Genomic DNA, 26,931 nt, shown 5'->3' on the forward strand with positions numbered 1-26,931 from the left:
TCTAATTATTACATCTATATTCTGTCACTTAACTTTTTCCATAGTTTACCTCTTTTTACTGTTAACCTATTTCTTTTGAGTCTGCTGAAGCTTTGCCCTCAGCTCTTTTTTTGCAGACCTCTATCCTTTTCTTAACCAGATCGTTGGGGCACTTTTTAGTCCCACAGAGACGAGACCTTTATCAGAGCCTGGCAGTTAGACCCGCAGGTGTTCCTTACCTTGGATATCTCCCTCACAGACTCACTGTCAGCAGCTCAGGGCAGAGCCTGAGAAGAGAAAACACATGGGGCAGAGAAGGGAGTGCAGCTCTATTTGGCTGCACCACTGATATTTCAAAATGAACACAATTTTTTCTGTTAACAGTTAGCAAGAGACAGGATACAGGGGACAGGAGAATGAGCCTTTCTCCCACCCAGGAGGCAGGCAAAGGCTGAGTCTCCCCCGCGCGCCACAGCGGAAATGTGGGAGTGGCAAACAAACGCTGGCAGGCAGAGGAACCAATTTAACTATTTAACTACCTGATAGACTCCCGGTGTTCTCTGCACTGTCTTTGGGGAGGGAGCACGCAGCCGGGCCAGCACAAGGGAGTGCGGGTAGACTCTGGGGGGGGGACCAAAAGAGGGACGCTGTAGTCGGCCCCTCCCCAGCTGTGGCAGGCTTCACAGCCACTCCGGGACTGGCAGGCGGGGGCCGGCAGGCCGCTGCACTCACTATCAGCATTTCACAACTCGGGGCACAGACAGCCTCTGCTTCTGCCGTGCCTGCAGAAGCCAGAACCTCAGCACCACTGCTGCTATCAAAGCCCTACCCGCGCTGCCAAAGCCGGAAATCTTTAGCCCAGCTCTGCATTTCAGAGCTCTTTTGAGCAGCCTGGGACTCACCAGCACTGAGTTTTCAAATTCTGTCCTGACGTCAGTCCAAGTCTACAGTCGGCAAAGGGTTAACACACACACACACACACACACACAGTCTGTCATGTGGCCACAAACAAGCACACTCGTCCACGCCTGGACTTACACAACCAGCCAAACACTTTTTTCTGACGGGGTCGGATTCCACATTGACTCCCTTTTTCTGACAGGGGCGGAACTCCACATCCACCCCCGCCCTGGCAGAAAGAACACTCTCTTTCTCTCTCTCTGCCAGGCAACAGCCAGGTCTTTTTGACTGTTCTGTACCCTGGGCACTCCTTCCAGGGTCTCCCTTGGAACATCTCTTTGGGGTGCGGATTGTGAGGCCATAGACAGCCGTCCTCTCACAGCCACTGCCAGAATAAACCCACAATCTCAGAATACACAAATGCAGCAGTTCCACACCTACACACCCAGCAGATTGTCCCATTTCTAGAATAATAGCAAACACGACAAAAGCAGACACAAGACTGAGACACTACAGGCAACTTACAGAATCAGATGGCCTCTCCAAGGCCGACAGATTGAGACCATCCCGGTCTCCAGTGGGGTCCACCAAGCGTCCTTGGTCCTCCCCTATCTCACCTGGGACGTCTCCCAGGGGCAGATCGGACGGTGAGCACCTGGGGCACGTCTGCCCCTTACTCACTTCGCATTCCCTCCCGGAGTGCGATCTCTGGTGCTCCTACTGAGCACAGAGCGTCACGCAAAACCAGAACAGCGATCGCTCATACAGAATGGCCTTCCTGGCCTCTCAGAAATTAACAGAACACAGACACCAGACCAAAGCAGAACAGTAAATCTTACTTCTGAGTGGGTCCAGGACTTCTGGGTAGACGCGCTGATTCCCGGCCAATGCACCAAATGAAAGACTCCAAAACTCCCAAAGGGAGGCACTTACTCAAGCCTCGGGTCAGCCACGCACCCAAGAAGACACTGAGACCGGTACTTAAGATGTATAGAGCAAGATTTAATACAGCAACGACAAAAAAGCAGACAAAACAAACAAAAAGCACATATATACCAGATATCTGGGGCCGGACCTCATGCAGCAGGTGCAGAGGAGATCCGGCGATTAGCCCAAACTTTTCACAGGCTTTTATAGGTAGGAGGCAAAGGGGGGAGCAGGGCAGGGAAAATACAGTTTTTACGTCACTAAGTGATTCAAACAAGGGTTTTTCCAAAGTGCTTTTGCAACCGCGTCCCACACTTTGGCCATGTACTTGATTCATTGGAACTGAGGTTTTTACTCACACCCTTATCTCAAAGATGTCCCTGGCACAGTCCTTAGTTGGGAGGGGTAGGACTGGGTTCGTTCCAGGAAACCCTTATCTCAGAAATGTACGTCCCCGGAACAGTTTTCATTTGAGAGGGGGTCTGACTCTGGTGTGAGAGTTCAGAATGTACTCTGGGGTGAGAAGTTCTGGTGGTCAGTAATTTTCTTCTTTCAAAACTACAGTGGCTTAACACATATGAGTATCTGTCGAATCTGCAGAGTTATGTGTGATCCAGGCACTCTTCAGGGGTGGACCATGATCAAGTCTTATGGCACTTAAAGATCAACACAGACATGTACAGGTTTGATTGGAGAAGTGTCTTGGAAAACCTCACTTGGCAGCTACATAATATCAACTAGCCAAGGCAGGCCTGTACCCATCATCATCACTTTAGATGCAATTAAATGAGAAGAAAAATTGAAATATTGCTAAACATCATTTTGTAATTTTTCTATCCTAAAAAGCGGAACATAGGAATAGATTAGAAAACACTGTAGGGAACGTTGCTGGATGGGACAGGTCAGTATGAAGCAGAAGGTTAATTGTGGTTTCAAAGCAAACAGAATAACATCAGTCAACAGAAAAATAGACCCCTACACATAAAAACACCTCAGCCTATGTAACTCCCATCTTCAAAAACATAATGAATATGAAAAGTTATATTTGATCTATTTAATAGTTTAACATATTTTCAGATTAAAATGTTAAGTTTCAAAAACATAAACCTGTGGAAGGATATATGCAGATGAAGTTGTCACAGCTAAGATAAAGGCCCACAAAACCTTGTGAGCAATTCATTTTCTCCACCTTAAAATAGAAAGTGAACATCTGAAGCTTCTATGAAAAGCCATTCTTTTCAATGTTCTCAAAGGGTGCATTTGATTCACAAACATCAAACCAGTGTTCATTTACCACAGCAACAGAGGCCAGGGTAGAACTGTGACTTTCATAGGCCATGGATACTTTGTAGGCTACTTTCTCTATTTAAAAAACTTAAATATGCTGGGCATTGGTGGTGCATGCCTTTAATCCCAGCACTCAGGAGGCAGAGGCAGGTGGATTTCTGAGTTTGAGGCCAGCCTAGTCTACAGAGTGAGTGCCAGGACAGCCAGGGCTACACAGAGAAACCCTGTCTCAAAAAAACAACAAAAAACAAACAAACAAAACAAACAAACAAACAAAAACAAGAAAAAAAACCAAACCAAAATAAAAACCTTAAATATATATTCTACAATTGTTTTATATAAAGATAAATCTAATAAAGGCTGGACTGTATTCTGACTCAAAGCTTAAAACATGTGGACAGACTTCTATGTTGACGCTTGGGCCTTGGCTAGGTCCTGAGAGCTGGAAGCAACTATGGCTCTGAGAAAGGAACACCTCTAGCTCAGATCATCCCTGACATCTATCTATTATATATTACTTTCACCATTTAAATTCAGATTTTATAAGGGGGAAGAGTTGGAATGTAAGTAATTCCTTTGAAAACAAATTCAAATTGTAGATACTGTGAGTTTTGAAGTAACTATGTGAAACTTGAATTTGTTTGTAACAATGGCAGTTATGATAGTTCCCCAATAACCCCCTGCTCACATTATACTGGCATCTCTGAGGACATAGGTCAACAAATGTAGGCAAATTCATTTTCTATAGACTGTAATACAAATGAGGACACTAATAAGTATTGAAGGGATATGTTTACTGCTTTGCTGGTTGTATATTTATTATTTAAAGAAGTTAAAATAACATTACTAACATTGCCTTCTATTCAACAGCAACTAAAGCTTTAAAATGCTGTGGTGTGGTGTGTATAAATATAGACCCACATTTAGAGAAGACATTCTAGATATTCTAATATATAAACTTGACGTTAATGCCATTGACTGGTTTCACCAAAGTAATAAAATAAAATGAAAATTATTATAGCAGGTAAAGAGAGAAGTCTTTGACACAGAGGAACCAAAAATCATAACAAGTAATCATAAAAGCACATCACCAAAAATACATTCTATTAGCTATTAACCCAGATGCAGACACAGTTAGAAGAGCCATTAGAAGGACGTTGGGTTACTTCTGTAGATTCCTCCATCCACCCTAAGTCTATGAAGAAATGGAGTTTGTCTGAGCTGTGCATAGAGTGGGTGGGATGAGAGCTACTCAACAAAGCCTGCACTTGCCTTGTCTGGCCTCAAGCAACGGATAATAAGCATCCTCTGAAAGTCGTTTGCTTTATTTTCCCAATCTTCTGGAAACATCTCATGGTGTGGCTCCTAAAATTATAGTACATAAGTCAATGTTAGAGGTTATTTCTAAAAGTAATAATATTTTACAAATAAGCATATACTTAGAGAAGACATAATTCCTGAAATCAGAACATTTGTGTAAATTTTATTTTATGTAAGCTGTGGGGGAAATTAATGCCAACATTACAATGTTTCATGTAAGCATTTGAAGTTTCCAAACAAGTTACCTGGCTTCTCTCTCCTGGTTCCACACAGTGAATGCAATTGCAATTTTAAACTAAAAAGAATTACTCACACACACACACACACAAAAAAAAAAAACCCTAGAAAATGTTTCTAGGAAACATTTCCATAAGTAACATGAAGAAACCCAAAGTACCCATCCCAAATGATTGAACCCATTCTACTTATCATATATGACAGGTACCCAAATAAGGCCAGGTGTCGGCACCCAGGGGCTACCACCTACCTAACTCTCTCTGGTTAGACCTAGCTGTCTCTATACAGAGCAGCTACCTATCATGTTCAAGAATAGTAAAAATCATAAGAGCAGAAACAGAGTAGAAAATAACTGGGAACTGGAAAATTCTTAACCTTTATGACATAGTAAAGCTGAAAAAGGACTACTGTCTTACTTAGGGGTTTTATTGCTGTGAAGTGACCCCATGAGCAAGGCAACACTTATAAAGGCAAACATTTAATTAGGGCTGGATCACAGTTTCAGAGGTTTAGTGCATTATTATCTCTGCAGGAAGCACGGCAGCATCTAGGCAGATGTGGGGCTTGAGGAGCCTAAAGTTCTACATTGTGATTCAAAGGTAGCCAGGAAAAGACTGACTTCTAGTCAGCCAGGAGGAGGGTCTCACAGCCAATCTCCACAGTGACACACTTTCTCCAAGGCCACACTTACTTCAACACGGCCATGCTTTCTAATAGTGCTACTTTCTGGGCCAAGCACATTCAAACCACTACATTCTACTCCCTGGCCCTCATAGGCTTGTTCAGGCATATGAGTCTATGAGGGCCAACTTAGCCATAGCATAATATAGAATACATTGAGTCCAACTACCAAAGTCCCCATAGTCTATAGCAGTCTCAACATTGATATAAGTTCAAAGTTCAAAGTCTCTTCTGAAATTCATCCAATCACTTAACTGTAATCCCCTATAAAGTCAAAATTAAAAAGCAGACCACAAACCTCCAATATCACAGGATATACATTACTATTCCAAATGTCATAGAGAGGAAATACTGTACCAAAGCAGGACCAAAAATCAGCTGGGCAAACTCCAAACTCTGCATCTCCATGTCTGATGTATGTAAAAGTGCTCTTCATATCTCCAATTCCTTTCATCTTTGCTGACTGCAAAGAATATCTTTCTCGTGGGCTGTTTCCATTCACTGTTAGCAGCTTTCCTCAGCAGGTATCTAAGCTTTTCTCTACTTAGGACTTGCTCTATACCAGGCTGGCCTTGAGCTCAGAGATCTGCTTGCCTCTGTCTCCTGGGATTAAAGGTATGTACAATTTACCATGCCTGGACTTAAGCTTTTCATGGCCACTATTCCTCAATATCTGGATCAAAAACTTGTCTCCTGCATTTTTGAATTGTAGTTCATTCCAGATTAAAAGTCCAAATGAAAACAATAACTAAATAACGTTTCCTTGTTCAATGACAAACATATAAGCAATAAGCTTAGCTTATTGCCCCAAAGTCACCACTCCCTAATCTCCTTTAACACAGGATTTAGCTACATTGTACTTCTTGGCGCCCTTTTATTACTTGAAACATATATTTTGTATTTTTCCTTTCTAAACCTGATTAAGTTTAATCAAAATGCTCTTCTTTAGAGTAAACCAGAGGATGAAGTCTATGCTGGGTTTTCTGAGACTTCCTTTGTCAATACAATTAATATGAATCCCTTTACCTTAGCCTTGGGCAAACTCTTCAGAAAAGGCCAAAAAGCATCCACATTCTTCACCAAATCATAAGAATGATCTCCAGGCAACATACCAAAATTACTTTTTTTTTTTTGAAACCTCTAGAACCAGGCTCCTACAGTTCAAATTGCCCTCAGTACCAATGTCTTCAAAACTCCTATTAGGATGTTCTATTAATCACTACTTAAAGCATTCCACTGCTTTCCAAATCCCAAGGCCCCAAATCCACATTCCCACAAACAAAAATATGGTCAGGCCTATCACAGCAATACCCCAGTCCCTGGTACCAACTTCTGTCTTAGTTTGGGTACTAAAATGTTACTGTTAGTTATTGCTGTGATCAAACACTATGACCAAGGAAACTCTTATAAAAGCCAACATTTATTTGGGGCTGGCTTACAGTTTCAGAGCTTTAGTCCATCATCATCATAGAAGGAAGCATGGCAGCATTCAGACAGATTTGGGGCTGGAGGAGCCGAGAGTTCTACATCTTCATCCAAAGTCAACCAGGAGAAGACTGACTTTCAGGGAATGTGGAAGAGGGTCTCAAAGCCCACCGCCATAGTGACAGACTTCCTCCAACAAGGCCACACCTCCTAACAGTACCACTCCCTGGGCCAAGCATATTCAAACCACCACATCTATAATAAACTTTCTCCTCCCCCACACCTAGGAGCAGCCACATCTTTTTTTTTTTTCATTTCTTTTTTTCATTTATTTATGGAATCTTGCTTTTATACAAAGGTAACATTATACATATTTAACATCATCTTCTCCACTGAAAAACTTTGACATAAGGAAAAGGGTGAACACATACCATACTGTCATATACTTTTTTCCATCCATCCTTTAAGCGCATAAACTCTTCTCGAATGGTCTTAAAGGCAGGTAAGTCATCTAGTCGACAAATCTCATCCCAGGATTTTTGAGGAAGCCATGTGCAAGGGTTGGTATAAGGATTATCCAGTCCAATGCCACCAGTAAGTAGAAATCTCCACTCTGTTTTGTTAATCTGTGGTAAACAAACATCATAGAGAGTCATACAGAAGGTGTTCCTAGTTAGTTCCAGCCATTGTAGAAGAGTAGCAGTCCTTTCAGATTCTTATGAAAGTACTCAGCTGATATGACCTTCTACGTAGTTGGAAAAAAATCCAACTACCAAACATGGACAATTTTTTAAGGTCTATAAATAGCTACTTTTGAATTACTAGCTTAAACATGAGGCCTAAATATATTCTACTTCAATAATATATGTTCCTCAAAATGGATGTTTTCAGATCCAAATATTGGCTCTGAAAAGTCATAGAAAGGTAGAAAATCAACAATCCACCATGCTTTCAGTTATTCTTTATAAAATATAATGAATCGCTATGAAGTGTTTGCATGAAATACAAGAAGCATTTTCCTAATTCCATGAAGATAATAACATATGAGGTTTTACAAGTCTTAAATACATAGATGTATAAGAAGAATATGAGGCTGCTCTTTCATTTGTAAGTGCTTCCTATCTTTTAGATAAAAAGAATTATTTGTTAGCTTACATTTGAGTAGATGGTTAAATCCAAATGGTTAGACCTCAGTCATTTGCAAAGTTCTTAAAGATGATAATAAATTATTTAGTAAAATTAGCTGCATGGTCATGTAAATTTTAATAGAGACAAATTGGGTATTTTTGTTTTATTGTTTGTTTGTTTGTTTGTTTTAAGAATGGGGCATTGAATTGAGGTTATCCTCAAACTCACTGTGCAGACTGAGCTCTGCTCAGACTCATAATCCTCTTGCCCTAGTTTCCTAAGTGCAGGGATTATAGGTGCATACCACCACACAAGGCTCTAGAAACAGACTTTTAAACTAAAATATATAAAAGTTTAAGTGATAGTAACATACTCTTCTTAATTTATATTAACTACTCTGAAATGCTGTCTTGTCTTGCCTTGCCTTAATTAATTTCATTGTCTGGTTTTAATCAGTATATGTATATGTTCCCATGTGGAATAGTAAATAAATCCATGACATCATGATAGTGTTACTGATCTAGACAAGCATCATCAGGCTAGGAGGATACTGAAAAGGGGCTCCACACGCATGGTAAGCTTCAGATCCCACCTTCAATTTTACCCCATAAAATTGTGGAGGTTTTGGTGCTTTGCTGGGGCATATTCTGGGAAAGCTACTTCTCCTGATTATAAGAATCCTATTTCTACCTCTGACCTGGGAGAGACATTATATTCTAATCTGCCACAAAAACTAGAAAATGACTTACTATTATCTCCTCCTCTAACAGGTAATACAACTGGGCCTAGAGTTGTGATCCTCCCGAGTTAACTTTTGAGTTGTTTTATCAAGACACAGAGAATCTTTGACATTGGTATAGTATCTTGGTATATACCACATACCCTCTCCCAGTAACTACAGCATCTAAGCTCCTACAGACTAAACCCTTACTGACCGCATTGTCATGTATCAGCAGATTCACTGTGAGACAAAAGGAAAACAGCAACTTGTCCTTTTCAAAGAGCGAGCGGCAGATGTTGACATAGAGTGAGTAGGTGAAGTGATCTCTGAGGATCTGAAGCCTAAGGGCAGTCACAGGGAGAGATAGACAAACACAAACAGGATCAGAAGCAGGGGATGCTAAGATTGCTCTACAGACTGCTAGACCTACATTCAAACTATTTCTTTTAGTTCCCACCCAATCGATCAAAAATCTTTACTCCTGGGCCCCCAATGGAGGAGCTAGAGAAAGTACTCAAGGAGCTAAAGGGATCTGCAGCCCTATAGGTGGAACAACATTATGAACTAACCAGTACCCCAGAGCTCTTGTCTCTAGATGCATATGTATCAAAAGATGGCCTAGTGGGCCATCACTGGAAAGAGAGGCCCATTGGAGTTGCAAACTTTATATGCCCAGTACAGGGGAATACAAGGGCCAAAAAGTGGGAGTGGGTGGGTAGGGGAGTGGGGGGGAGGGTATGGGGGACTTTTGGGATAGCATTGGAAATTTAAATGAGGAAAGTACCTAATAAAAAATGTTAAAAAAAATGTTTTACTCCTTGAGCTGCCAGTTTGAGAGCTAGACAAGGTAGAAGCATTTGAATAGAATTGTATTTCCCTGCTGAGTGATGTTTTTCTTTATAGTTTTCATTTACAGAAAACTAATCCATTATAAAAATTACAAACTTTTTAACTATGAAGTATTGCACTAGCGGGCAAAATCTGACCTCTTTACAAAGTAAATACTTAACAGATATTTTATACTATATTAAATGAATAAAACAAATAGCTTATATTAAATTAATGGCAAAGCCTAATGCTATGCTATACTGAACATGAATCCATCAGAGCCAAAAACAAAACAAAAAACTAGTAGATTTGATTAAACTACATTTCTCTTTATGAAACTACATTTCACAGGGAGAAAACAGGGACATATGAATAATTGTGGTAATGCATGTGAGCTATATCCACAATAATTCCCAATGCCAATACAATGCTTCATTCATTTTAATGTAAGTATTTCATGAAATAATCATTGAAATAAAAAATGTAAATTACAGTTATTGCATAGACATAAAAACTATGATTTTAACCTCTGCCAACAAAAAAACACTTGTAGAGAGCTAAAATATAAACATTTGTAGGGACACAGACTAATGGCTCAAACCTTCTAAGCAGATCAATTATCTGAGGGAAAAAGCAACATAGTTTATTAGTGACCAAATTTATACTGATGTTTCTTAATGCAGTAAGGGAAAAAAATATCTACCCATCTGTGACAAGAGTTTAGCTATTTTCATACTACTCTCCTTGGCTTGGACTCATTGTAATTTGTGTTTTGTTGTGCTTTTCATTTTTCCTCTTGTTTATTTCCTTAACTATTTTCTCCCACACCAGCACTGCTATCAGAGAATGACAGCAAAAGGACACATCTTATTTTTAGCTGAGAAACAATGTAGTGAGATAGGAGTCCTTGAAATACAGCTGAGGTTTAGATTTAAAATAAGCATCCTATTCTTCCCAATAACTAATTAAGAAAATGCCTTACAGCCAGATCCAATGAAGGCTTTTTCTCAATTGAGGTTCTCTCGTTTCAGAGAACTCAGTTTGTGTATCAAGTTGACCTAAGTCTAGCCAGCACAGTCACTGAAAAGGTTTGTTGATGTTTTTGTTTCTTTCTCTTTCTCTTACTATGAGAGATCCTTGAGGTGGCTCAAAAGATGTCATGAATGGGATAATCTGACAAGGTAAAACCAGGCACCACTGCCAGGATACACATAGTTTATCGCATGTCTTTGTAAACAGGGTTTCTAGTGCAATTCTAGAAAATGTAGGTTGTAGCTAGGAGGAGAAAGGGTCGTAGGCAGCCATTGGCTGTGCTGCCATTCCTATTCTGCTGGCTCCTGTCCTTCCAGAATACCCACCCCACCCCACGCAACCCCAGCCCACCCCCCAGTTTCCCTATCCTTATCCTTCCAAGCTCAAATTCATTCTCTCACTAGTGATAAGATTAAAATACTATATTTTAATGTTATGCTTCAGTGGAAGTATAAGACTCAAAATTGATTCAGTGTTTTTAGAAAATAATTAATAAATCCAGGGATGTGGGTTCATTACCCACCTCAGTGCTTTTCTGTTCTCGACTGAAAGACACACTCATGGGAAGGGAAGAGCAGGAAGGGCATGGAGATTTCTTTCTTTCTTTCTTCTTCTTCTTTCTCTTTCTTTCTCTTTCCTGAAGGAAGGGGGGAGGGAAGGGAGAAGGGAAGGGAAGGAGAAGGGGAAGGGGGAAGGGGAGGGGGACCTTTCCTTTCCTTTCCTTTCCTTTCCTTTCCTTTCCTTTCCTTTCCTTTCCTTTTCTTTCCTTTCCTTTCCTTTCCTTTCCTTTCCTTTCCTTTCCTTTCCTTTCCTTTCCTTTCCTTTCCTTTCCTTTCCTTTCCTTTCCTTCCTTTCCTTTCCTTTCCTTTCCTTTCCTTTCCTTTCCTTTCCTTTCCTTTCCTTTCCTTTCCTTCTTCCTTTCCTTTCCTTTCCTCTTTCCTTTCCTTTCCTTTCCTTTCCTTTCCTTTCCTTTCCTTTCCTTTCCTTTCCTTTCCTTTCCTTTCCTTTCCTTTCCTTTCCTTTCCTTTCCTTTCCTTTCCTTTCCTTTCCTTTCCTTTCCTTTCCTTTCCTTTCCTTTCCTTTCCTTTCCTTTCCTTTCCTTTCCTTTCCTTTCCTTTCCTTTCCTTTCCTTTCCTTTCCTTTCCTTTCCTTTCCTTTCCTTTCCTTTCCTTTCCTTTCCTTTTTTCCTTTCCTTTTTTTCCTTTTTTTCCTTTCCTTTTTTCCTTTTTCCCTCTTTTCCTTTTTTCCTTTTTCCCTTTTTCCCTTTTTTCCTTTTTCTTCCGTTTTTCTTCCCTTTTTCTTCCCTTTTTCTTCCTTTTTCTTTCTTCCCTTTTTTCTTCCCTTTTTCTTCCCTTTTTCTTCCCTTTTCTTCCCCTTTTCCCCTTTTCCCCCCTCCCCCTTTTCCCCCCTTTCCCCCCTTTCCCCCCCTTTTCCCCTTTTCCCCCTTTTTTTCCCTTTTCCCCTTTCCCCCCTTTTCCCCCCTTTCCCCCTTTTTCCCCCTTTTCCCCTTTTTTTCCCTTTTTCCCCCTTTTTTCCCTTTTTTATCCTTTTTTCCGTTTTTTTCCCTTTTTTCCCCTTTTTTCCCTTTTCCCTTTTTCCCTTTTTTCCCTTTTCCCCTTTTTTCCCCTTTTCCCCTTTTTCCCTTTCTCCCTTTCTCCCTTTTCCTTTTCCTTTCTTTCTTTCTTTCTTTCTTTATATTTTTTTATTAGGTATTTTCCTCATTTACATTTCCAATACTATCCAAAAAGCCCCCATACCCTCCCCCACACTACCCTACCCACCCACTCCCACTTCTTGGCCCTGGCATTCCCCTGTACTAGGGCATATAAAGTTTGCAAGTCCAATGGGACTCTCTTTCCACTGATGGCCAACTAGGCCATCTTTGATACATTTGCATCTAGAGTCAAGAGCTCCAGGTTACTGGTTAGTTCATAATGTTGTTCCACCTATAGGGTTGCAGATCCCTTTAGCACCTTGGGTACTTTCTCTAGAATCTCCACTGGGGGCCCTGTGATCCATCCAATAGCTGACTGTGAGCATCCACTTATGTGTTTGCTAGGCCCCAGCATTGTCTCACAAGAGACAGCTATATCAGGGTCCTTTCAGCAAAATCTTGCTAGTGTATGCAACGGTGTCAACGTTTGGAGGGTGATTATGGGATGAATCCCCGGGTATGGCAGTCTCTAGATGGTCCATCCTTTTGTCTCTGCTCCAAACTTTGTCTCTTAAATCCTTCCATGGGTGTTTTGTTCACAATTCTAAGAAGGGGCAAGGTGTCCACACTTTGGTCTTCGATCTTCTTCAGATTCATGTGTTTTGCAAATTGTAACTTATATCTTGGGTATTCCAAGTTTCTGGGCTAATATCCACTTATCAGTGAGTACATATCATTTGAGTTCTTTTGTGATTGGGTTACCTCACTCAGGATAATGCCATCCAGGTCCAACCATTTGCCTAGAAATTTCATAAATTCATTCTTGTTAATAGCTGAGTAGTACTCCATTGTATAAATGTACCACATAATTTGTATCCATTCCTCTGTTGAGGGGCATCTAGGTTCTTTCCAGCTTCTGGCTATTATAAATAAGGTTGCTATGAACATAGTGGATCATGTGTACTTCTTACTAGTTGGAACATCTTCTGGATATATGCCCAAGAGAGGTATTGCAGGATCCTCTGGTAGTACCATGTCCAATTTTCTGAGGAACTACCAGACTGATTTCCAGAGTGGTTGTACAAGCTTGCAATCCCACCAACAATGGAGGGGTGTTCCTTTTTCTCCACATCCACGCCAGCATCTGTTGTTACTAGAATTTTTGAACTTAGCCATTCTGACTGGTGTGAGATGAAATCTCAGGGTTGTTTTGATTTGCATTTCCCTGATGATTAAGGGTGATGAAGATTTTTTTCAGGTGTTTCTCAGCCATTTGGTATTCCTCAGGTGAGAATTCTTTGTTTAGCTCTGAGCCCCATTTTTTAATGGGGTTATTTGATTTTCTGGAGTCCACCTTCTTGAGTTCTTTATATATATTGGATATTAGTCCCCTATCTAATTTAGGATAGGTAAAGATCCTTTCCCAATCTGTTGGTGGCCTTTTGGTCTTATTGACAGTGTCTTTTGCTTTACAGAAGCTTTGCAATTTTATGAGGTCCCATTTGTCAATTCTTGATCTTACTGCACAAGCCATTGCTGTTCTATTCAGGAATTTTTTTCCCTGTGTCAATATCTTCGAGGCTTTTCCCCACTTTCTCCTCTATAAATTTCAGTGTCTCTGTTTTTATGTGGAGTTCCTTGATCCACTTAGATTTGACCTTAGTACAAGGAGATAGAAATGGATCAATTCGCATTCTTCTACATGTTAATCGCCAGTTGTGCCAGCACCACTTGTTGAAAATGCTGAATTTTTTCCACTGGATGGTTTTAGCTCCCTTGTCGAAGATCAAGTGACCATAGGTGTTTGGGTTCATTTCTGGGTCTTCAATTGTATTCCATTGGTCTACTTGTCTGTTGCTATACTGGAACCATGCCTTTTTTTTTTTTTTTTTTTTAATCACAATTGCTCTGTAGTAAAGCTTTAGGTCCCGCATGGTGATTCCACCAGAGGTTCTTTTATCCTTGAGAAGAGTTTTTGCTATTCTAGGTTTTTTGTTATTCCAAATGAATTTGCAAATAGCCCTTTCCAATTCGTTGAAGAATTGAGTTGGAAAATTGATGGGGATTGCATTGAATCTGTAGATTGCTTTTGGCATAATAGCCATTTTTACAATGTTGACCCTGCCAATCCATGAGAATGGGAAATCTTTCCATTTTCTGAGATCTTCTTTAATTTCTTTCTTCAGAGACTTGAAGTTCTTATCATACAGACCTTTCACTTCCTTAGTTAGAGTCACGCCAAGGTATTTTATATTGTTTGTGACTATTGAGAAGGGTGTTGTTTCTATTATTTCTTTCTCAGCCTGTTTATCCTTTGTGTAGAGATAGGCCATTGACTTGCTTGAGTTAATTTTATATCCAGCTACATCACCAAAAATGTTTGTCAGGTTTAGGAGTTCTCTGGTGGAATTTTTAGGGTCACTTATATATACTATCATATCGTCTGCAAAGAGTGATATTTTGACTTCTTACTTTCCAATGTGTATCCCCTTGATCTCCTTTTATTGTTGAATTGCTCTGGCTAGGACTTCAAGTACAATGTTGAATAAGTACTGAGAAATTGGGCAGCCTTGTCTAGTCCCTGATTTTAGTGGGATTGCTTGCAGTTTCTCACCATGTACTTTGATGTTGGCTACTGGTTTGTTGTAGATTGCTTTTATCATGTTTAGGTATGGGCCTTGAATTCCTGATCTTTCCAAGACTTTTATCATGAATGGGTGTTGGATTTTTCAAATGCTTTCTCCACATCTAACGAGATGATCATGTGGATTTGTCTTTGAGTTTGTTTATATAATGGATTACGTTGATGGATTTCCATATATTAAACCATCCCTGCATCCCTGGAATAAAACTTATTTGGTCAGGATGGATGATTGTTTTCCTGTGTTCTTGAATTCGGTTATCAAGAATTTTATTGAGTATTTTTGCATCAGTATTCATAATGGAAATTGGTTTGAAATTCTCTATCTTTGTTGGATCTTTCTGTGGTTTAGGTATCAGAGTAATTGTGGCTTCATAAAATGAGTTGGGTATAGTACCTTCTACTTCTATTTTGTGGAATAATTTGTGCAGAACTGTTATTAGATCTTCTTTGAAGGTCTGATAGAACTCTGCACTAAACCCATCTGGTCCTGGGCTGTTCTTGGTTGGGAGACTATTAATGACTGCTTCTATTTCTTTAGGGGATATGGGACTGTTTATATCGTTAACTTGATCCTGGTTTAACTTTGATACCTAATATCTGTCTAGAAATTTTTCCATTCCATCCAGGTTTTCCAGTTTTGTTGAGTATAGCCTTTTGTAGAAGGATCTGATGGTATTTGAGATTTCTTCAGGATCTGTTGTTATGTCTGCCTTTTAATTTATGATTTTGTTAATTAGATGCTTTCCCTGTGCTCTCTAGTGAGTCTGGCTAAGGGTTTGTCTATCTTGTTGATTTTCACAAAAAAAAAAAAAAATCTCCTCGTTTGGTTGATTCTTTAAATAGTTCTTCTTGTTTCCACTTGGTTGTTTTCGCCCCTGAGTTTGATTATTTCCTGTCGTCTACCCCTCTTGGATGAATGTGCTTCCTTTTGTTCTAGAGCTTTTAGGTGTGTTGTCAAGCTGCTAGTCTATGATATCTCTAGTTTCTTTTTGGAGGCACTCAGAGATATGAGTTTCCCTCTTAGATATGCTTTCATAGTGTCCCATAAGTTTGGGTATGTTGTGGCTTCATTTTCATTAAACTCTAAAAGGTCTTTAATTTCTTTCTTTATTCCTTCCTTGACCAAGGTATCATTGAGAAGAGTGTTGTCCATTTTCCACGTGAATGTTGGCTTTCCATTATTTATGTTGTTACTGAAGATCAGCCTTAGTCCATGATGGTCTGATAGGATGCATGGGACGATTTCAAAGTTTTTGTATCTGTTGAGTCCTGTTTTGTGACGAATTATATGGTCAATTTTGGAGAAGGTGCCATGAGGTGCTGAGAAGAAGGTATATCCTTTAGTTTTAGGATAAAATGTTCTGTAGATATCTGTTAAGTCCATTTGTTTCATAACTTCTGTTAGTTTCACTGTGTCCCTGTTTAGTTTCTGTTTCCACAATCTGTCCATTGATGAAAGTGGTGTGTTGAAGTCTCCCACTATTATTGTGTGAGCTTCAATATGTGCTTTGAGCTTTCCTAAAGTTTCTTTAATGAATGTGGCTGCCCTTGAATTTTGAGCACAGATATTCAGAATTGAGAGTTCCTCTTGGAGGATTTTACCTTTGATGAGTTTGAAGTGTCCCTCCTTGGCTTTTTTTGATAACTTTGTGTTGGAGGTCGATTTTATTCAATATTAGAATAGCTACTCCAGCTTGTTTCATCAGACCATTTGCTTGGAAAATTGTTTTCCAGCCTTTCTCTCTGAGATAGTGTCTGTCTTTTTCCCTGAGATGGGTTTCCTGTAAGCAGCAGAATGTTGGATCCTGTTTGTGTAGCCAGTCTGTTAGTCTATGTCTTTTTATTGGAAAATTGAGTCGATTTTTATAAAGAGATATTAAGGAAAAGTAATTGTTGCTTCATTTTATCTTTGTTGTTAGAGTTGGCATTCTGTTCTTGTGGCTGTCTTCTTTTTGGTTTGTTGAGGGATTACTTTCTTGCTTTTTCTAGGGAGTGGTTTCCGTCTTTGTATTGTTTTTTTTTTTCTATTATTATCCTTTGAAGGGCTGGATTCGTGGAAAGATAATGTGTGAATTTGATTTTGCTGTGGAATACTTTGGTTTCTCCATCTATGGTAATTGAGAGTTTGACTGGGTATAGTAGCCTGGGCTGGCATTTTTGTTCTCTTAGGGTCTGTATAACATCTGTCCAGGATCTTCTGGCTTTCATAGTCTCTGGTGAAAAATCTGGTGTTATTCTGATAGGCCTGCCTTTATATCTTACTTGACCTTTTTCCCTTACTGCTTTGAATGTTTTCTCTTTATTTAGTGCATTTATTGTTCTGATTATTATGTGTCAGGAGGAATTTCTTTTCTGGTCTAGTCTATGTGGAGTTCTGTAGGCTTCTTGTATGTTTATGGGCATCTCTTTCTTTAGGTTTGGGTAGTTTTCTTCTATAATTTTGTTGAAGATATTTGCAGGCCCTTTAAGTTGAAAATCTTCATTCTCATCTATTCCTATTATTCCTAGGTTTGGTCTTCTCATTGTATCCTGGATATCCTGGATTTTTTTCCATTTTTTTAATAGGTATTTAGCTCATTTACATTTCCAATGCTATACCAAAAGTCCCCCATACCCACCCACCCCCACTCCCTACCCACCCACTCCCACTTTTTGGCCCTGGCATTCCCCTGCACTGGGGCATATAAAGTTTATACAACAATATGAACTAACCAGTACCCCGGAGCTCTTGTCTCTAGCTGCATTTGTATCAAAAGATGGCCACTCTTAAAAGTGATGGCCTATTAGGCAATGTTTTGATACATATGCAGCTAGAGACAAGAGCTCCGGGGTACTGGTTAGTTCATATTGTTGTTCCACCTATAGGGTTGCAGTTCCCTTTAGTTCCTTGGGTGCTTTCTCTAGCTCATACATTGGGGGCCCTGTGATCCATTCAATAGCTGACTGTGAGCATCCACTTCTGTGTTTGCTAGGCCCTGGTATAGTCTCACAAGAGACAGCTATATCTGGGTCCTTTCAGCAAAATCTTGCTAGTGTATGCAATGGTGTCAGCATTTGGAAGCTGATCATGGGATGGATCTCTGGATATGGCAATCACTAGATGGAACATCCTTTCGTCACACTTCCAAATTTTCTCTCTGTAACTCCTTCCATGGGTGTTTTGTTCCCTATTCTAAGAAAAGGCAAAGTGTGCACACTTTGGTCTTCATTCTCTTGAGTTTAATGTGTTTAGCAAATTGTATCTCATATCTTGGGTATCCTAAGTTTCTGGGCTAATATCCACTTATTAGTGAGTACATATTGTGAGAGTTCCTTTATGACTTGGTTACCTCACTCAGGATCATGCCCTCCAGGTCCATGCATTTGCCTAGGAATTTCATAAATTCATTCTTTTTAATAGCTGAGTAGTACTCCATTGTGTAAATGTACCACATTTTCTGTATCCATTCCTCTGTTGTAGGGCATCTGGGTTCTTTCCAGCTTCTGGCTATTATAAATAAGCCTGTTATGAACATAGTGGAGCATGTGTCCTTCTTACCAGTTGGAACATCTTCTGGATATATGCCCAGGAGAGGTATTGCTGGATCCTCCGGTAGTACTATGTCCAATTTTCTGAGGAACCACCAAATTGATTTCCAGAGTGGTTGTACAAGCTTGCAATCCCACCAACAATGGAGGAGTGTTCCTCTTTCTCCACATCCTCGCCAGCATCTGCTGTCGCCTGAATTTTTCATCTTAGCCATTGTGACTGGTGTGAGGTGGAATCTCAGGGTTGTTTTGAGTTGCATTTCCCTGATGATTACGGATGTTGAACATTTTTTCAGGTGTTTCTCTGCCATTTGGTATTCCTCACGTGAGAATTCTTTGTTCAGTTCTGAGCCCCATTTTTTAATAGGGTTATTTGATTTTCTGGAGTCCACCTTCTTGAGTTCTTTATATATATTGGATATTAGTCCCCTATCTGATTTAGGATAGGTAAAGATCCTTTCCCAATCTGTTGGTGGTCTTTTTGTCTTATTGACAGTGTCTTTTGCCTTGCAGAAGCTTTGCAATTTTATGAGGTCCCATTTATCGATTCTCGATCTTACAGCACAAGCCATTGCTGTTCAATTCAGGAATTTTTCCCCTGTACACATATCTTCGAGGCTTTTCCCTATTTTCTCCTTTATAAGTTTTAGTGTCTCTGGTTTTATGTGGAGTTCCTTAATCCACTTAGATTTGACCTCAGTACAAGGAGATAGAAATGGATCAATTCTCAATCTTCTACATGATAACAGCCAGTTGTGGCAGCACCATTTGTTGAAAATGCTGTCTTTTTTCCACTGGATGGTTTTTGCTCCCTTGTCAAAGATCAAGTGACCATAGGTGTGTGGGTTCATCTCTTGGTTCTTCAATTCTGTTCCATTGGTCTAGTTGTCTGTCACTATACCAGTACCATGCAGTTTTTATCACAATTGCTCTGTAGTACAGCTTTAGGTCGGGCATGGTGATTCCACCAGAGGTTCTTTTATCCTTGAGAAGAGTTTTTGCTATTCTAGGTTTTTTGTTATTCCAGATGAATCTGCTGATTGCCCTTTCTAATTCATTGAAGAATTGAGTTGGAATTTTGATGGGGATTGCATTGAATCTGTAGATTGCTTTTGTCAAGAGAGCTATTTTTACTATATTGATCCTGCCAATCCATGAGCATGGGAGATCTTTCCATCTTCTGAGATCTTCTTTAATTTATTTCTTCAGAGACATGAAGTTCTTATCATACAGATCTTTCACTTCCTTAGTTCGAGTCACGCCTAGGTATTTTATATTTTTTGTGGCTATTGAGAAGGGTGTTGTTTCCCTAATTTCTTTCTCAGCCTGTTTGTCCTTTGTGTAGAGAAAGGTCATTGACTTGTTTGAGTTAATTTTATATCCAGCTACTTCACTGAAGCTGTTTATCAGGCTTAGGTGTTCTCTGGTGGAATTTTTAGGGTCACTCATATATCCTATTATATCATCTGCAAAAAGTGATATTTTGACTTCTTCCTTTCCAATTTGTATCCCCTTGATCTCCTTTTGTTGTCTAATTGCTCTGGCTAGCACTTCAAGTACAATGTTGAATAGGTAGGGAGACAGTGGAGAGCCTTGTCTAGTCCCTCATTTTAGTGGGATTGCTTCAAGCTCTTCACCATTTACTTTGATGCTGGCTACTGGTGTGTTCTAGATTGCTTTTATCATGTTTAGGTATGGGCCTTGCTGATGTTTCCAAGACTTTTTTCATGAATGGGTATTGGATTTTGTCAAATGCTTACTCAGAATCTAATGAGATGACCATGTGGTTTTTGTCTTTGAGTTTGTTTATATACTGGATTACGTTGATGGATTTCCATATATTGAACCATCCCTGCATCCCTGGGATGAAACCTACTTGGTCAGGATAGATGATTGTTTTTATGTGTTCTTGGATTTGGTTAGCGAGAACTTTATTGAGGATTTTTGCATCAGTATTCATAAGGGATATTGGTCTGAAGTTCTCTATCTTTGTGGGGTCTTTTTGTGGTTTAGGTATCAGAGTAATTGTGGCTTCATAGAATGAGTTGGGTAGAGTACCTTTTGTTTCTATTTTGTGCAATCGTTTGTGAAGAACTGGGATTAGATCTTCTTTGAAGGTCTGATAGAACTCTGCAGTAAACCTATATGGTCCTGTGCTTTTTTGGTTGGGAGACTATTAATGACTGCTTCTATTTCTTTAGGGGATATAGGGCTGTTTTGATCATTAACCTGATCTTGATTCAACTTTGGTACCTGGTATCTGCCTAGAAACTTCTCCATTTCATCCAGGTTCTCCTGTTTTGTTGAGTATAGACTTTTGTAGAAGGATCTGATGGTGTTTTGGATGTCTTCAGGATCTGTTGTTATGTCTCCCTTTTCATTTCTAATTTTGGTAATTAGAATGTTTTCCCTGTGCCCTCAAGTGAGTCTGGCTAAGGGTTTATCTATCTTGTTGATTTTCTCAAAGAACCAGCTCCTCAATTGGTTGATTCTTTGAATAGTTCTTCTTGTTTCCACTTGGTTGTTTTCGTCCCTGAGTTTGATTATTTCCTGCAGTCTACTCCTCTTGGGTGAATTCGCTTCCTTTTTTTCTAGAGCTTTTAGATGTGTTGTCAAGCTGTTAATGTGTGCTCTCTCTGGTTTCTTTTTGGAGGCACTCAGAGCTATGAGTTTTCCTCTTAGAAATGCTTTCATTGTGTTCCATAAGTTTGGGTATGTTGTGGCTTCATTTTCATTGAACTCTACGAAGTCCTTAATTTCTTTCTTTATTCCTTCCTTGACCAAGGTATCATTGAGAAGAGTGTTGTTCAGTTTCCACGTGAATGTTGGCTTTCTATCATTTATTTTGTTACTGAAACCAGCCTTAGTCCATGGTGATTTGATAGGATGCATGGGACAATTTCAATATTTTTGTATCTGTTGAGGCCTGTTTTGTGACCAATTATGTGGTCAATTTTGGAGAAGGTACTATGAGGTGCTGAAAATAAGATATATCCTTTTGTTTTAGGATAAATGTTCTGTAGATGACTGTCAGATCCATTTGTTTCATATCTTCTGTTAGTTTCACTGTGTCTCTGTTTAGATTTTGTTTCCATGATCTGTCCACTGGTGAAAGTGGTGTGTTGAAGTCTCCCACTATTATTTGTGTGAGGTGCAATGTGTGCTTTGAGCTTTTCTAAAGTTTCTGTAATGAATATGGCTGCCCTTGTATTTGGAGCATAGATATTCAGAATTGATAGTTCCTCTTGGAGCATTTTACCTTTCATGAGAATGAAGTGCCCCTCCTTGTCTTTTTTGATGACTTTGGGTTGGAAGTCAATCTTATCAGATATTAGAATGGCTACTCCAGCTTGTTTCTTCATACCATTTGCTTGGAAAATTGTTTTCCAGCCTTTCCTTCTGAGGTTGTGTCTATCTTTTTCTCTGAGATGAGTATCCTGTAAACAGAAAAATGTTGGGTCTTGTTTGTGTAGCCAGTTTGTTAGACTATGTCTTTTTATTGGGGAGTTGAGACCATTGATATTAAGAGATATTAAGGAAAAGTAATTGTTGGTTCATGTTATTTTTGTTGTTAAAGTTGGCATTCTGTTCTTGTGGCTGTCTTCTTTTAGGTTTGTTGAGGGATTACCTTCTTGTTTTTTCTAGGGTGAGGTTCCCATCCTTGCCTTGTTTTTTTTTCTGTTATTATCCTTAGAAGGGCTGGATTCGTGGAAAGATAATGTGTGAATTTGGTTTTGTTGTGGAATACTTTGGTTTCTCCTTCTATGGTAAGTGAGAGTTTGGCTGGGTATAGTAGCCTTGGCTGGAATTTGTGTTCTCTTGGTGTCTGTATAACATCTGTCCAGGCTCTTCTGGCTTTCATAGTCTCTGGTGAAAAATCTGGTGTAATTCTGATAGGCTTGCTTCTATAAGTTACTTGACCCTTTTCCCTTAATGCTTTTAGTATTCTATCTTTATTTAGTGCATATGTTGTCCTGATTATTATGTGTCAGGAGGAATTTCTTTTCTGGTCCAGTCTATTTGGAGTTCTGTAGGTTTCTTGTATGTTCATGGGCATCTCTTTCTTTAGATTTGGGAAGTTTTCTTCTATAATTTTGTTGAAGATATTTGCTGGTCCTTTGAGTTGAAAATCTTCATTCTCATCCACTCCTATTATCCGTAGGTTTGGTCTTCTCATTGTGTCCTGGATTTCCTGGATGTTTTGACTTAGGATCTTTTTGCATTTCACATTTTCTTTGATTGTTGTGCCGACGTTCTCTATGGAATCTTCTGCACCTGAGATTCTCTCTTCTATCTCTTGTATTCTGTTGCTGATGCTCACATCTATGGTTCCAGATTTCTTTCCTAGGGTTTCTATCTCCAGTGTTGCCTCACTTTGAGTTTTCTTTATTGTGTATACTTCCCTTTTTAGGTCTAGTATGGTTTTGTTCATTTCCATCACCTGTTTGGATGTGTTTTTCTGTTTTTCTGTAAGGACTTCTACCTGTTTGGTTGTGTTTTCCTGTTTTTCGTTAAGGACTTGTAACTCTTTAGCAGTGTTCTCCTGTATTTCTTTAAGTGAGTTATTAAAGTCTTTCTTGATGTCCTCTACCATCATCATGAGATATGCTTTTAAATCCGGGTCTGACTTTTCGGGTGTGTTGGGGTGCCTTGGACTGGGCGAAGTGGGAGTGCTGGGTTCTGATGATGGTGAGTGGTCTTGGTTTCTGTTAGTAAGATTATTATGTTTACCTTTCGCCATCTGGTAATGTCTGGAGTTAGTGTTGTCTCTGTTTAGAGATTGTTCTTCTGGTGATTCTGTTAGCCTCTATCAGCAGACCTTGGAGACAGGCTCTCTCCTCTGAGTTTCAGTGGTCAGAGCACTCTCTGCAGGCAAGCTCTCCTGTTACAGGGAAGGTTCACAGATATCTGGTGTTTGGACCTCTTCCTGGCCAAAGATGAAGGCCCAAAACAGGACCTTTCCCAGAAGATATGTTGCTTTGGCAGGTCACAGAAGCTGTCAGCTTCTGTGGTGAACACTCTCACCTGTGCAGACTAAGTTCCTAAGTTCGGCGGAGTCCTGGAACCAAGATGGCGCCCGCTGCTTCTGAGGCAGAGGGCTTCCAAGCCAAGTGGACACCTGTCCTAAGGCCGGGAGGGTGGCCGGCCATCTGCGGCCCGAATAGGGTGCTGCCTCAGTGGCTCTGTGACTCCTGCCTGTCCCATAAGATGTCAGCTTCTATGGTGCACACTCTCATGTGCAGACTAAGTTCGTAAGTTCGTCGAAGTCACGGAACCAAGATGGCGCCCGCCGCTCCTGAGGTAGAGGGCTCCTGATCCGGAGAGGCACCTGTCCTCTGTCCTAGAGAGTGGTTGGATGTCTGTGGCCTGAAAAGGGTGCTGCCTCAGAGGCTCTGTGGCTCCCGCCTGTCCCAGAAGCTGTCAGCTTCTGTGGTGCACAATCTCACCTGTGCAGACTAAGCTCCTAAGTTCAGCTGAGTCCCAGAACCAAGTTGGCGCCCGCTGCTCCTGAGGCAGAGGGCTTCCGAGCCAGGGAGACACCTGTCCTCTGGCCGGGAGGGTGGCAGGATGTCTGCGACCCGAAAAGGGTACTGCCTCAGCGGCATTGTGGCTCCCGCCTGTCCGAGAAGCTGTCTGATTCTGTGGTGCACACTCTCACCTGTGCAGACTAAGTTCCTAAGTTCAGCGGAGTCCCGGAACCAAGATGGTGCCCACTGCTCCTCTTCCTGGATGTTTTGAGTTAGGATCTTTTTGCATTTTGTATTTTCTTTGATTGTTGTGCCGATGTTCTCTATGGAATCTTCTGCACCTGAGATTCTCTCTTCCATCTCTTGTATCTGTTGCTGATGCTTGCATCTATGGTTCCAGATTTCTTTCCTAGGTTTTCTATCTCCTGCTTTGCCTCACTTTGGGTTTTCTTAATTGTGTCTACTTCCCTTTTTAGGTCTTCGATGGTTTTATTCAATTCCATCACCGGTTTGGTCATGTTTTCCTGCAATTCTTTAAGGGATTTTTGTGCCTCCTATTTAAGGTCTTCAACCTGTTTAGCAGTGTTCCCCTGTATTTCTTTTTTTTTTTTAAGAATTATTTTTTTTATTAGGTATTTTCCTCATTTACATTTCCGATGCTATCCAAAAGGTCCCCAATACACTCCCCCCCACTCCCCTACCCACCCACTCCAACTTTTTTGCCCTGGTGTTTCCCTGTACTGGGGCATATAAAGTTTGCAATTCCAATGGTCCTCTCTTTCCAATGACGGCCCACTGGGTCATCTTTAGATACATATGCAGCTAGAGTCATGAGCTCTGGGGTATTGGTTAGTTCATAATGTTGTTCCACCTATAGGGTTGCAGATCCCTTTAGCTCCTTGGGTACTTTCTCTAGCTCCTCCATTGGGAGCCCGGTGATCCATCCAATAGCTGACTGTGAGCATCCACTACTGTGTTTGCTAGGCCCCGGCATTGTCTCACAAGAGACAGCTATATCTGGGTCCTTTCAGCAAAATCTTGCTAGTGTATGCAATGGTGTCAGCGTTTAGAAGCTGGATATGGCAGTCTTTATATGGTCCATCCTTTGTCACAGCTCCAAACTTTATCTCTGTAACTCTTTTCATGGGTGTTTTGTTCCCAATTCTAAGAAGGGGCACAGTATCGACACTTTGGTCTTCATTCTTCTTGAGTTTCATGCATTTAAAAAATTGTATCTTATATCTTGGGTATCCAAAGTTTTTGGGCTAATATCCACTTAACAGTGAGTACATATTGTGTGAGTTCCTTTGTGATTGTGTTACCTCACTCAGGATGATGCCCTCCAGGTCCATACATTTGCTTAGGAATTTCATAAATTCATTCTTTTTAATAGCTGAGTAGTACTCCATTGTGTAAATGTACCACATTTTCTGTATCCATTCCTCTGTTGAGGGGCATCTAGGTTCTTTCCAGCTTCTGGCTATTATAAATAAGCCTGTTATGAACATAGTGGAGCATGTGTCCTTCTTACCAGTTGGAACATCTTCTGAATATATGCCCAGGAGAGGTATTGCTGGATCCTCTGGTAGTACTATGTCCAATTTTCTGAGGAACCACCAAATTGATTTCCAGAGTGGTTGTACAAGCTTGCAATCCCACCAACAATGGAGGAGTGTTCCTTTTTCTCCACATCCTTGCCAGCATCTGGTGTCACCTGTATTTTTGATCTTAGCCATTCTGACTGGTGTGAGATGGAATCTCAGGGTTGTTTTGATTTGCATTTCCCTGATGATTAAGGAGGTTGAACATTTTTTTAGGTGTTTCTCTGCCATTTGGTATTCCTCACGTGAGAATTCTTTGTTTAGTTCTGAGCCCCATTTTTTAATGGGGTTATTTGATTTTCTGGAGTCCACCTTCTTGAGTTCTTTATATATATTGGATATTAGTCCCCTATCTGATTTAGGATAGGTAAAGATCCTTTCCCAATCTGTTGGTGGTCTTTTTGTCTTATTGACAGTGTCTTTTGCCTTGCAGAAGCTTTGCAACTTTATGAGGTCCCATTTATCGATTCTCGATCTTACAGCACAAGCCATTGCTGTTCAATTCAGGAATTTTTCCCCTGTAAACATATCTTCGAGGCTTTTCGAAGATATGTTTTAATTCCCTTGTTGAAGATCAAGTGACCATAGGTGTGTGGGTTCATCTCAGGGTCTTCAATTCTGTTCCATTGGTCTACTTGTCTGTCACTATACCAGTACCATGCAGTTTTTATCACAATTGCTCTGTAGTACAGCTTTAGGTCAGGCATGGTGATTCCACCAGAGATTCTTTTATCTTTGAGAAGTGTTTTTGCTATCCTACGTTTTTTGTTGTTCCAGATGAATTTGCAGATTTCCCTTCCTAATTCCTTGAAGAATTGAGTGGGAATTTTGATGGGGATTGGATGGAATCTGTAGATTGCTTTTGGCAAGATAGCCATTTTTACAATGTTGATCTTGCCATTCCATGACCATGGGAGATCTATCCATCTTCTGAAATCTTCTTTAATTTCTTTCTTCAGAGACTTGAATTTCTTGTCATACAGATCTTTCATTTCCTTAGAGTCATGCCAAGGTATTTTATATTGTTTGTGACTGTTGAGAAGGGTGTTGTTTCCCTAATTTCTTTCTCAGCCTGTTTATCCTTTGTGTAGAGAAAGGCCATTGAATTGCTTGAGTTAATTTTATATCCAGCTACTTCATTCAAGCTGTTTATCAGGCATAGGAGTTCTCTGGTGGAATTTTTAGGGTCACTTATATATACTATCATATCATCTGCAAAAAGCGATATTTTGACTTCTTCTTTTCCTATTTGTATCCCCTTGATCTCCTTTTGTTGTCTAATTGCTCTGGCTAGGACTTCAAGTACAATGTTGAATAGGTAGGGAGAGAGAGGACAGCCTTGTCTAGTCCCTGATTTTAGTGGGATTTTTTTCAGCTTCTCACCATTTACTTTGATGTTGGCTACTGGTTTGCTGTAGATTGCTTTTATCATGTTTAGGTATGGGCCTTGAATTCCTGATCTTTCCAAGACTTTTATCTTGAATGGGTGTTGGATTTTGTCAAATGCTTTCTCAGCATCTAAGGAGATTATCATGTGGTTTTGTCTTTGAGTTTGTTTATATACTGGATTA

General features: G+C 40.1%; 1 protein-coding gene across 2 annotated transcripts in view; it reads right to left on the reverse strand.

The window, feature by feature from the left end:
• Window positions 1-26,931, reverse strand: part of LOC110288425 (dynein axonemal heavy chain 7-like) — a 356,931-nt gene that overhangs the window by 63,110 nt on the left and 266,890 nt on the right. For both annotated transcript variants that reach the window (XM_085837237.1, XM_085837233.1), the window contains 3 exons: window positions 8,820-8,946; window positions 7,188-7,382; window positions 4,366-4,458 (listed from right to left, as the gene is read on the reverse strand). In XM_085837237.1, coding sequence (XP_085693363.1) covers window positions 4,366-4,458; window positions 7,188-7,382; window positions 8,820-8,946 — 415 coding nt within the window. The remainder of the gene's footprint in view (window positions 1-4,365; window positions 4,459-7,187; window positions 7,383-8,819; window positions 8,947-26,931) is intronic.

The sequence above is a fragment of the Mus caroli genome, unplaced genomic scaffold, assembly GCF_978045245.1.
Source record: "Mus caroli unplaced genomic scaffold, Mus_caroli_1 scaffold_1, whole genome shotgun sequence".
Lineage (NCBI taxonomy): Eukaryota > Metazoa > Chordata > Mammalia > Rodentia > Muridae > Mus > Mus caroli.